Source organism: Thalassophryne amazonica, chromosome 1, assembly GCF_902500255.1.
Source record: "Thalassophryne amazonica chromosome 1, fThaAma1.1, whole genome shotgun sequence".
Lineage (NCBI taxonomy): Eukaryota > Metazoa > Chordata > Actinopteri > Batrachoidiformes > Batrachoididae > Thalassophryne > Thalassophryne amazonica.
In genome coordinates this window covers 94,757,809-94,770,474 of record NC_047103.1, presented here as the reverse complement: position 1 = coordinate 94,770,474, position 12,666 = coordinate 94,757,809, and the positions used below count along the sequence as shown (strand labels likewise).

General features: G+C 42.5%; 1 protein-coding gene across 1 annotated transcript in view; it reads left to right on the top strand.

Moving 5' to 3' along the window:
* The window catches only part of cubn (cubilin (intrinsic factor-cobalamin receptor)), a 362,295-nt gene that overhangs the window by 121,593 nt on the left and 228,036 nt on the right, over positions 1-12,666 (top strand). The window contains exons 20-21 of the mRNA XM_034169223.1: positions 12,055-12,220; positions 12,382-12,607. Of these exons, the coding sequence (XP_034025114.1) occupies positions 12,055-12,220; positions 12,382-12,607 (392 nt within the window). The remainder of the gene's footprint in view (positions 1-12,054; positions 12,221-12,381; positions 12,608-12,666) is intronic.

The window sequence follows — 12,666 nt, the reverse complement described above, 5'->3', positions numbered from 1 at the left end:
TCAACAGAAATCAAAGTGAATGTAAGAATCACTATCCCCCCCAATATGGTCCCAACATTTTCTGATTTGGGGTTGTAAATGTCACAAATATTTTATATTTCCTTGATGAGGAATATGTGATCTTTTTTCAGGTGTTAAAAAGTTCCAGAAAGCATACTGTGTGCCAAAAAACAAAACAAAACAAACAAACAAACAAACAAACAAAAACAAACCAGCAGGAGCTAGAAATGCAATTTTAAAAAAATTAAATCACTGCTTTTTCTGTAATGACATATAGTGATCTACTGTAGGACAAAACTACCATGGACAGATGGCAAACAGCTTGATTACAACTTGCTATTACACAAACAAGTCAAAAATACTTGTTTGCCTTTCAACTGCCCCCTATTTGTTCAGTGGTGCCAGTATAGATCCACATTGGAATGTGGCACACATTTTATTCCAGATGCCCGTCCTGACAAAACTCCAATTTTACCCATGAAAACACACACTTACCTTCCTAAGAGGTCTTCCATCCAAGTACTAATCAGGATCTACCCTGCTTAGCTTCTGAGATCTGATGGGATTAGGCTTACAAAAAGCAGAGTGGCCGCAAAAATTTCTCAGGAAAGGGGAGGGTTTCAACATCTGGCTCATGAACTATAATGTTTAGTTTTGGCCAGGTATTGGCCCACTGAATTGTCAAAGTACAGCAAACAGAGTCTGGCTCACAATGCCCATTGGAGTGGACCACCTCCTGTATGAAGTTGGGTTTGTTCTGCCTCTATCACTATGGACTCAAACTCTTAGTAATGTGATACAAATACACAGACAGTAGGAAGAATGCCATCTGGACTGGGGTAGCTGGGGTAGGTCTGTCTCCGGGATCAAGATGCTGGCATTGATCCTCCTGGATGACTCTCTCAATATCCCAGGTAGGCTGCCCACTACCAGATTAGTGGGCAGGATCCGGTCCATTGGTGATTGCTGGTCTGAAGGGGTTAACTGAGAAGAAAGAGCATCCGGGTTGATGTTTATGGAACCTGGACAGTAAGTGATAGTGCAGTTGAACCTTCCATAAAATAGCAACCACCTGGCCTATCGGTACTTGAGCCTTTTGGCTGACTGAATGTAATCTACGTTTTTGTGATCTGTCCAAACAATAAATGGAACGGCAGTACCTGGCCGACAATGCCTCCAGTGCCTCCTTGAACGCCAGGAGTTCCCAGTTACCTATGTCATAGTTACACTCAGTGGGACACTGATGCCGTGAAAAGAAGGCGCATGGTTGGAGATGGTTGTCACCCTCAGCTCGCTGGGACAGGATGGCTCTGATCCCGATGTCGGAGGCACCGACCTCCACAATAAACTGGCAGCCCTGGTCTGGCTGGATGAGGATGGGTGCTGCGCAGAAACAGAGTTTGAGAGTTTGGAAGGCATGTTCAGCAGCAGTGGGCCATGTGAAGGATGTCTTGGATGATGTGAGCCGAGTGAGAGGAGCTGTGACCTGACTAAAGTTTCGTATGAAACAGCGGTAGACGTTGGCATAACCAAGGAACTGCTGGAGTTGTTTGACAGAGGTGGGTGTGGGCCATTGAGTGACTGCACTAACTTTGGCAGGGTTTGTTTGATTTGGTTTTTGGAGAAAATGAAATCCAGGAAGGAAATGGTGTCACAGTGAAAATCACATTTCTCTGCTTTAACAAACAAATGATTCTCCAGCAGACACTGGAGAACTAAAAGGACATGGTCAATGTGTTCTGCTAATGTGTGTGAGAAGATAAGGATGTCATCCAGGTAAACAAATACATTTCAAATTTCATTTTCTGTTGACAGACTTATCAATCAATCAATCAATCAATTTTTTTTATATAGCGCCAAATCACAACAAACAGTTGCCCCAAGGCGCTTTATATTGTAAGGCAAGGCCATACAATAATTATGTAAAACCCCAACGGTCAAAACGACCCCCTGTGAGCAAGCACTTGGCTACAGTGGGAAGGAAAAACTCCCTTTTAACAGGAAGAAACCTCCAGCAGAACCAGGCTCAGGGAGGGGCAGTCTTCTGCTGGGACTGGTTGGGGCTGAGGGAGAGAACCAGGAAAAAGACATGCTGTGGAGGGGAGCAGAGATCGATCACTAATGATTAAATGCAGAGTGGTGCATACAGAGCAAAAAGAGAAAGAAACAGTGCATCATGGGAACCCCCCAGCAGTCTACGTCTATAGCAGCATAACTAAGGGATGGTTCAGGGTCACCTGATCCAGCCCTAACTATAAGCTTTAGCAAAAAGGAAAGTTTTAAGCCTAATCTTAAAAGTAGAGAGGGTGTCTGTCTCCCTGATCTGAATTGGGAGCTGGTTCCACAGGAGAGGAGCCTGAAAGCTGAAGGCTCTGCCTCCCATTCTACTCTTACAAACCCTAGGAACTACAAGTAAGCCTGCAGTCTGAGAGCGAAGCGCTCTATTGGGGTGATATGGTACTACGAGGTCCCTAAGATAAGATGGGACCTGATTATTCAAAACCTTATAAGTAAGAAGAAGAATTTTAAATTCTATTCTAGAATTAACAGGAAGCCAATGAAGAGAGGCCAATATGGGTGAGATATGCTCTCTCCTTCTAGTCCCCGTCAGTACTCTAGCTGCAGCATTTTGAATTAACTGAAGGCTTTTTAGGGAACTTTTAGGACAACCTGATAATAATGAATTACAATAGTCCAGCCTAGAGGAAATAAATGCATGAATTAGTTTTTCAGCATCACTCTGAGACAAGACCTTTCTGATTTTAGAGATATTGCGTAAGTGCAAAAAAGCAGTCCTACATATTTGTTTAATATGCGCTTTGAATGACATATCCTGATCAAAAATGACTCCAAGATTTCTCACAGTATTACTAGAGGTCAGGGTAATGCCATCCACAGTAAGGATCTGGTTAGACACCATGTTTCTAAGATTTGTGGGGCCAAGTACAATAACTTCAGTTTTATCTGAGTTTAAAAGCAGGAAATTAGAGGTCATCCATGTCTTTATGTCTGTAAGACAATCCTGCAGTTTAGCTAATTGGTGTGTGTTGTCTGGCTTCATGGATAGATAAAGCTGGGTATCATCTGCGTAACAATGAAAATTTAAGCAATACCGTCTAATAATACTGCCTAAGGGAAGCATATATAAAGTGAATAAAATTGGTCCTAGCACAGAACCTTGTGGAACTCCATAATTAACTTTAGTCTGTGAAGAAGATTCCCCATTTACATGAACAAATTGTAATCTATTAGACAAATATGATTCAAACCACCGCAGCGCAGTGCCTTTAATACCTATGGCATGCTCTAATCTCTGTAATAAAAGATATGAAGATAAAACCACCAGAGGTGTCAAATCCGGCTTCAGAAAGTAAAAACCCTCCCATGTGTTGCTTCTACCTGTGCACCTAAAACAGGTGATCTTAATAATTAACTCATCCACCTGCCTGAAGAGCTGAACTAATTACAATCAGCTGATTTACTGGGAAGATGGAACAAATATGTGGCTGGAATTTTACTTTCTGAAGCTGGATTTGACACCTCTGAAAAGCATAGGTCACACATTTTTCTGGCAATGTTTGACATTTCATGAATGTTTTTCTTCACTGAAGTACTGACTGTATCGTTGTTCTAAAAGTATCTACTCAGTGAACACAACTATGAATATCGACAGGGCTTCTTTACAGATTTTTTTTTTTTTTTTTTTTTTTTGCAAAGCTTTTCATTTGTTTGATCGAGCTGCTCTGTAGGCCATCTTGAGAATTTGTGGGATCACCTGTAAGTTAATGAACATCATAAGCTGCCTGTACAGAGACACTGTGAGTGCTGTGTGGAGACACTATCTCTGACGTCTTCTGTCCAATGCTAGCATGTGCTATGTGTTTGAGTTTTATACTAAGTGATTTAGGTTTGTTTGTAGGCAAGGTAAGGCTCACTGATCTTGACTTTGTAGACAATGCCGTGATCTTTGTGGTATCAGTGGGTGTCCTGGTTGCAGTATTCTAGACGCTTAATGAATCAGAGTGCCGGGATTTGTCACTTATGGCATAAAGGCCACATATTTCCCTGACCATGATCCAAGAAGCTGGTGCCTCAGTGATGCAGATGCTAACAACTCTAAAAGGCCAAGGGGATGTCCATGTGTTACCTGGCTGCAGTAGATCATTGAGTACCTTCAGGAGGTGCAAATGGACTGCTTGTCTTCCCAAATGATCACTGTAACAGTGCAGCAACACATCTTTTATGAAACAGGCGTTAGTCAGAGTCCAGACTGTCTAAGTCAGTACTCCTGATCCACTCCCACTGCCCTTAGCGAATAAATAAAGTCCTGATGAAATCCATCTTCAGCTGCACTGAACCTTCCAAAAAATAGCAACCACCTGGCCTATTGGGACTTGAGCCTTTTGGCTGACTGAATGTAATCTACGTTTTTGTGATCTGTCTAAACAATAAATGGAATGGCAGTACCTGGCTGACAATGCCTCCAGTGCCTCCCTGAACGCCAGGAGTTCCCAGTTACCTATGTCATAGTTACACTCAGTGGGACACAGATGCCGTGAAAAGAAGGCGCATGGTTGGAGATGGTTGTCACCCTCAGCTCGCTGGGACAGGATGGCTCTGATCCCGATGTCGGAGGCACCGACCTCCACAATAAACTGGCAGCCCTGGTCTGGCTGGATGAGGATGGGTGCTGCGCAGAAACAGTGTTTGAGAGTTTGGAAGGCATGTTCAGCAGCAGTGGGCCATATGAAGGATGTCTTGGGTTAAGTGAGCCGAGTGAGAGAAGCTGTGACCTGACTGAAGTTTCGTATGAAACAGTGGTAGAAGTTGGCATAACCAAGGAACTGCTGGAGTTGTTTGACAGAGGTGGGTGTGGGCCATTGAGTGACTGCACTAACTTTGGCAGGGTTTGTTTGATTTGTTTTTTGGAGAAAATGAAATCCAGGAAGGAAATGGTGTCACAGTGAAAATCACATTTCTCTGCTTTAACAAACAAATGATTCTCCAGCAGACACTGGAGAACTAAAAGGACATGGTCAATGTGTTCTGCTAGTGTATGAGAAGATATGGATGTCATCCAGGTAAACAAATACAAACCGGTTGAGGAAGTCTCGGAGTACATTGTTCACAAGTGCTTGGAATGTGGCAGGAATGTGAGACGGAAGAGCATAACCAAATATTCAAATAACAGAACGGAGTGTTGAACACAGGCTTCTACTCGTCACCTTCCTTGACTCAGTCCACGTGGTAGGCATGCAGGGGTCTAATTTCATAAATACTGCTGCCCTGTGCAGGGTGTTGAGCGCAGAATCATTGAGAAGCAGGTACTGATTACGGACCGTGATGGTGATCAACCCCCAAAAATCAATGCATGGACATAAGGTCCTGTCCTTCTTGCCTATGAAGAAGAAGCCTACCCCATAGGTGAGGATGAGGGATGTATGAGACCTGCAGCCAGAGAGTCCTTGATGTACTGCTCCATCGATTCCATCTCCGGATGCGACAGATTGTAAAGCAAACTGGTAGGGAGAGACTCATTTGGAAGTAAATCTATGGAGCAGTCATACGGTCTGTTGAAGTGACAGTGCTTGATCCTGACTAAAAACCTCTCCTAAATAATGGTAACAATTTGGGATGTTGGTGACATCCAGGAGTGAAATCACAGGTTCTCTGGCACTAGGAGTGGGGGTCATGGAGGATCACAGACACCTGCAGGCTTCACTCCACCGGATGGCCAATCAAAGTTGTGGAGTGTGAGACGCACGTGCCCCAACACCAAAGGAGAGGAGGAGGGATAAACAAAAAATTAAACAGTCTCCTGGTGATTCCCTGATACAGCTATTGTAACAGGTTCTGTTTGGTGTGTGATAATCAGACGTGCCTCTGTGATCGCCCTAGTGTCAAGAAAATTAACCTCAAGCCCTGAATTAATGAGTGTGGGAACCAAAACAGAGTAATGCCGATAAAGAACAGTGGCCGGGATTTGGGTGTGCAATGAATCTTCACCTGTGACCTTGATTACAGGTGAACTAGTCACATGCATTGCGCAGGTGTGATTTTGGCCCATTCTTCCACATAAACACTCTTCAAATCTTGAAGGTTCTGTGGACCTCTTCTATGACCTCTCATCTTTAGTTCTTTCCATAGATTTTATATTGGATTAAAATCAGGTGATTGGCTGGGCCATTCCAGCAGCTTTATTTTCATTCTCTGAAACTAATTTAGAGTTTCTTTGGCTGTGTGTTGGGGATCATTGTCTTGCTTAAATGTCCACCCTCATTTCATTTTCATCATCCTGGTAGATTTTATCAAGAATGTCTCTCTACATTTTTCCATTCATCCTTCATTCAATTATATCAAATCAAATCAATTTTATTTATATAGCGCCAAATCACAACAAACAGTTTCCCCAAGGCGCTTTATATTGCAAGGCAAAGCCATACAATAATTACAGAAAAACCCCAACGGTCAAAACGACCCCCTGTGAGCAAGCACTTGGTGACAGTGGGAAGGAAAAACTCCCTTTTAACAGGAAGAAACCTCCAGCAGAACCAGGCTCAGGGAGGGGCAGTCTTCTGCTGGGACTGGTTGGGGCTGAGGGAGAGAAAAAGACATGCTGTGGAGGGGAGCAGAGATCAATCACTAATGATTAAATGCAGAGTGGTGCATACAGAGCAAAAAGAGAAAGAAACACTCAGTGCATCATGGGAACCCAGCAGTCTAAGTCTATAGCAGCATAACTAAGGGATGGTTCAGGGTCACCTGATCCAGCCCTAACTATAAGCTTTAGCAAAAAGGAAAGGTTTAAGCCAAATCTTAAAAGTAGAGAGGGTGTCTGTCTCCCTGATCCGAATTGGGAGCTGGTTCCAGAGGAGAGGAGCCTGAAAGCTGAAGGCTCTGTCTTGCCATTCTACTCTTACAAACCCTAGGAACTACAAGTAAGCTTGCAGTCTGAGAGCGAAGCGCTCTATTGGGGTGATATGGTACTATGAGGTCCCTAAGATAAGATGGGACCTGATTATTCAAAACCTTATAAGTAAGAAGAAGAATTTTAAATTCTATTCTAGAATTAACAGGAAGCCAATGAAGAGAGGCCAGTATTGGTGAGATATGCTCTCTCCTTCTAGTCCCTGTCAGTACTCTAGCTGCAGCATTTTGAATTAACTGAAGGCTTTTCAGGGAACTTTTAGGACAACCTGATAATGATGAATTACAGTAATCCAGCCTAGAGGAAATAAATGCATGAATTAGTTGTTCAGCATCACTCTGAGACAAGACCTTTCTAATTTTAGAGATATTGCACAAATGCAAAAAAGCAGTCCTACATATTTGTTTAATATGCACATTGAATGACATATCCTGATCAAAAATGACTCCAAGATTTCTCACAGTATTACTAGAGGTCAGGGTAATGCCATCCAGAGTAAGGATCTGGTTAGACACCATGTTTCTAAGATTTGTGGGGCACAGTACAACAGTACAATAACTTCAGTTTTATCTGAGTTTAAAAGCAGGAAATTAGAGGTCATCCATGTCTTTATGTCTGTAAGACAATCCTGCAGTTTAGCTAATTGGTGTGTGTCCTCTGTCTTCATGGATAGATAAAGCTGGGTATCATCTGCGTAACAATGAAAATTTAAGCAATGCTGTCTAATAATACTGCCTAAGGGAAGCATATATAAAGTGAATAAAATTGGTCCTAGCACAGAACCTTGTGGAACTCCATAATTAACTAGGAATGGGGTCTAATAGACATGTTGATGGTTTGGAGGAAGTAACTAATGAAAATAACTCAGACAGAAAAATTGGAGAGAAAGAGTCTAACCAAATATCACTGAAAGCAGCCAAAGAGAACGATATGTCTTTGGAATAGTTATGAGTAATTTTTTCTCTAATAGTTAAAATTTTATTAGCAAAGAAAGTCATGAAGTCATTACTAGTTAAAGTTAAAGGAATACTCAGCTCAATAGAGCTCTGACTCTTTGTCAGCCTGGCTACAGTGCTGAAAAGAAACCTGGGGTTGTTCTTATTTTCTTCAATTAGTGATGAGTAGTAAGATGTCCTAGCTTTATGGAGAGCTTTTTTATAGAGCAACAGACTCTTTTTCCAGGCTAAGTGAAGATCTTCTAAATTAGTGAGACGCCATTTCCTCTCCAGCTTACGGGTTATCTGCTTTAAGCTGCGAGTTTGTGAGTTATACCACGGAGTCAGGCACTTCTGATTTAAGGCTCTCTTTTTCAGAGGAGCTACAGCATCCAAAGTTGTCCTCAATGAGGATATAAAACTATTGACGAGATAATCTATCTCACTCACAGAGTTTAGGTAGCTACTCTGCCCTGTGTTGGTATATGGCATTAGAGAACATAAAGAAGGAATCATATCCTTAAACCTAGTTACAGTGCTTTCTGAAAGACTTCTACTGTAATGAAACTTATTCCCCACTGCTGGGTAGTCCATCAGAGTAAATGTAAATGTTATTAAGAAATGATCAGACAGAAGGGGGTTTTCAGGGAATACTGTTAAGTCTTCAATTTCCATACCATAAGTCAGAACAAGATCTAAGGTATGATTAAAGTGGTGGGTGGACTCATTTACATTTTGAGCAAAGCCAATCGAGTCTAACAATAGATTAAATGCAGTGTTGAGGCTGTCATTCTCAGCATCTGTGTGGATGTTAAAATCGCCCACTATAATTATCTTATCTGAGCTAAGCACTAAGTCAGACAAAAGGTCCGAAAATTCACAGAGAAACTCATAGTAACGACCAGGTGGACGATAGATAACAACAAATAAAACTGGTTTTTGGGACTTCCAATTTGGATGGACAAGACTAAGAGTCGAGCTTTCAAATTAATTAAAGCTCTATCTGGGTTTGTGATTAATTAATAAGCTGGAGTGGAAGATTGCTGCTAATCCTCCACCTCGGCCCGTGCTACGAGCGTTCTGGCAGTTAGTGTGACTCGGGGGTGTTGACTCATTTAAACTAACATATTCATCCTGCTGTAACCAGGTTTCTGTAATGCAGAATAAATCAATATGTTGATCAATTATTATATCATTTACTAACAGGGACTTAGAAGAGAGAGATCTAATGTTTAATAGACCACATTTAACTGTTTTAGTCTGTGGTGCAGTTGAAGGTGCTATATTATTTTTTCTTTTTGAATTTTTATGCTTAAATAGATTTTTGCTGGTTATTGGTAGTCTGGGAGCAGGCACCGTCTCTACGGGGATGGGGTAATGAGGGGATGGCAGGGGGAGAGAAGCTGCAGAGAGGTGTGTAAGACTACAACTCTGCTTCCTGGTCCCAACCCTGGATAGTCACGGTATGGAGGATTTAAGAAAATTGGCCAGATTTCTAGAAATGAGAGCTGCTCCATCCAAAGTGGGATGGATGCCGTCTTTCCTAACAAGACCAGGTTTTCCCCAGAAGCTTTGCCAATTATCTATGAAGCCCACCTCGTTTTTTTGACACCACTCAGACAGCCAGCAATTCAGGGAGAACATGCGGCTAAATATGTCACTCCCGGTCCGATTGGGGAGGGGCCCAGAGAAAACTACAGAGTCCGACATTGTTTTTGCAAAGTTACACACGATTCAATATTAATTTTAGTGACCTCCGATTGGCGTAACCGGGTGTCATTACTGCCGACGTGAATTACAGTCTTACCAAATTTACGCTTAGCCTTAGCCAGCAGTTTCAAATTTCCTTCAATGTCGCCTGCTCTGGCCCCCGGAAGACAATTGACTATGGTTGCTGGTGTCGCTAACTTCACATTTCTCAAAACAGAGTCGCCAATAACCAGAGTTTGTTCCTCAGCGGGTGTGTCGCAGAGTGGGGAAAAACGGTTAGAGATTTGAACGGGTTGGCGGTGTACACGGGGCTTCTGTTTAGGACTACACTTCCTCCTCACAGTCACCCAGTCGGCCTGCTTTCCCGGCTGCTCGGGATCTGCTGGAGGGGAACTAACGGCGGCTAAGCTACCTTGGTCCGCACCGACTACAGGGGCCTGGCTAGCTATAGGATTTTCCAAGGTATGGAGCCGAGTCTCCAATTCGCCCAGCCTGGCCTCCAAAGCTACGAATAAGCTACACTTATTACAAGTACCATTACTGCTAAAGGAGGCCGAGGAATAACTAAACATTTCACACCCAGAGCAGAAAAGTGCGGGAGAGACAGGAGAAGCCACCATGCAAAACCGGCTAAGAGCTAGTAGCTGCGCTAAGCTAGCGGATTCCTAAAAACACACAAAGTGAATAATGTGTAAATAATTTAGAGGTGATTCAGCAGAAGGAGTGCTTTAGTTAAGGCACGTGAAGATTACACTGGGAAACAAATCGTTATCTAGTTAACTAGATCAATCTAACTGTGCAGATTAAACAGCTAACAGATACAGCAAAACACCGCTGTGCTCCGGAACAGGAAGTGATACAATACCGCAGTGAGAGCCAACCACCAGTAGAGGCCAATTATATGAATATTTGTCAGTGTCATCTGCTGCAAAACAGCCCCACACTGTGACGTTCCCACCTCCAAATTTCACTGTTGGTATAGTGTTTTTGGGGTGTTGTGCAGTGCCTTTTAACCTCCAAACATGGTGTGTGTGTATGTGTGTGTGTGTGTGTGTGTGTGTGTGTGTGTGTGTGTGTGTGTGTGTGTGTGTGTGTGTGTGTGTGTACTATGGCATCCAAAGAGTTAACTTTTGTCTCATCTGACCAGACTATATTCTCCCAGTACTTAACAGGCTTGTTTAAATGTTGTGCAGCAAACTTTAAATGAGCCTCAACATGCTTTTTCTTCAGCAATGGAGTCTTGCATGGTGAGCGTGCCTACAGGCCATGGTGGCTGAGTGCATTACTTATTGTTTTCTTTGGAAACAACTGTACCTGCTAATTCCAGGTCTCTCTGAAGCTCTCCACAAGTGGTCGTTGACTCCTGGACAACTCTTCTGATAATTCTTTTCACTCCTCTGTCAGAAATCATCAGAAACCAGCCACCTGCTCAAGGCCGGTTTACGGTGAAATGATCTTTCCACTTCTGGGTTTTGGCCCCAACAGTAAGGTTGCGAAGATCTTGAGAGAGCTCTTTACTTTTCCACATCATGATATGTTTCTTGTTTGACACCTTGGTAAAGAGACACCTTTTTAATCAGCCATCAGTTGGGACTGAACCAGCTGATATTAATTTCCACTGACATGGGGCAAGACTGCTTTCAATTTACTGTTAGATTTCAACTGGTGTCTTGGGTTTCCATGCTTCTTTGCACGTCCCTTTTGTCAGGTGTTCAATACTTTTTCCCCTATGTCATTTCACATTATTACACGTAACATAGGGTTAGGGTTAGGCATCTATTGTTTGATTTCTTTGTATGTGTGGATTACTTGGGTTGTTACCAACATCTGGTGAAAATTTCATGCCAATAACACCTTTAGAAATATATTTACTGAGAAAAATTGTGATGTGTTCAATATTTATTTTAGCTGCTTAAATCTGAAAGAGCATTGAGATCAGTGTTTCTGGTTCTGAATATGTATTGTGTACTATACAGGCCCAGAGCTCTATCGTGCCAGTGCTTATCCCCAAATCATAGCATGAAGCAGATGCCAGTCTATTACTCTCCCTGGATGGGCTACCAGTCCACCACAGGTTATTCCCCTAGTCATGGATGGTACCCATTTCCAGCTGAGTAGACTCAGACATTGGAGATAATCTTGTCAAAGGACACAGACAGGTTGAGTTTGGTTGGGTGACCAGGAATCAAACCAGGTGTACATATTGGTAGCCCGACTTCTCATCCCACCTACTTGCTCCTCTCAATTGTTATTTTCAATAGATTGATGTAACACGTGAATTGTTTGGTAATAAGTAATGACTGGAAAATTGGAAAACCTTAAAAAAGTTATGTCATATATTCCCATTTATGTTTGATGAAATATGTGTTGCCAGGAGAATTACATTCATTCAATTACATAATTTTTTTAAGAAATGGCATATTCTTGATAATGGCAATTGATTCTTTGTTTTGTTCCAATAATGTACCCACCTGCCTCCAGGTCAGGGATGGTGCCACGTCTAGTTCTCTACTGCTTGGAAGGTATTGTGGCCTTCAGGTTCCACCCAGACTTCAGTCAACCCAGAAATCTATGTATGTGCACTTCAAGACCGATGCCTCTGTCAGCAACCATGGCTTTTCTGCAGCTTATGGCTCTGCTTTGGAAGGTAATCAAAGTAAAACTTTAATTTTATCTTGCGCGTGCCAGTGGTACTGTAAAATGGAGGTCTAAGCCTTCATGAACTCCCACTGGTACTCAGGCCACCAATATTTATTTTTCTAAAATGTTCTAAGGTTGATCCAGTTTATAAATTTCCTCCTGTAATAGGCTGTGGAGACACCCTGAACAGTCCATCAGGCAGTTTTTCAAGTCCTGGACACCCGACGAGCTATCCCCATGGTGCTACCTGTACCTGGTACATCAGTGTTGACCCGGGCAACATGATACGGTTGTCCTTTGACTCCTTCAACCTGGAATACCATAGCAGCTGTAACTATGATTATGTGGAGGTCTACGACAACAGCACTGTTCAGGCCGGTAGCAAGATTGGCAGGTACACAGTGTTTTTACCCCAGTAAATTTGTTTATTTTTACATTACTTGAAAATCAACA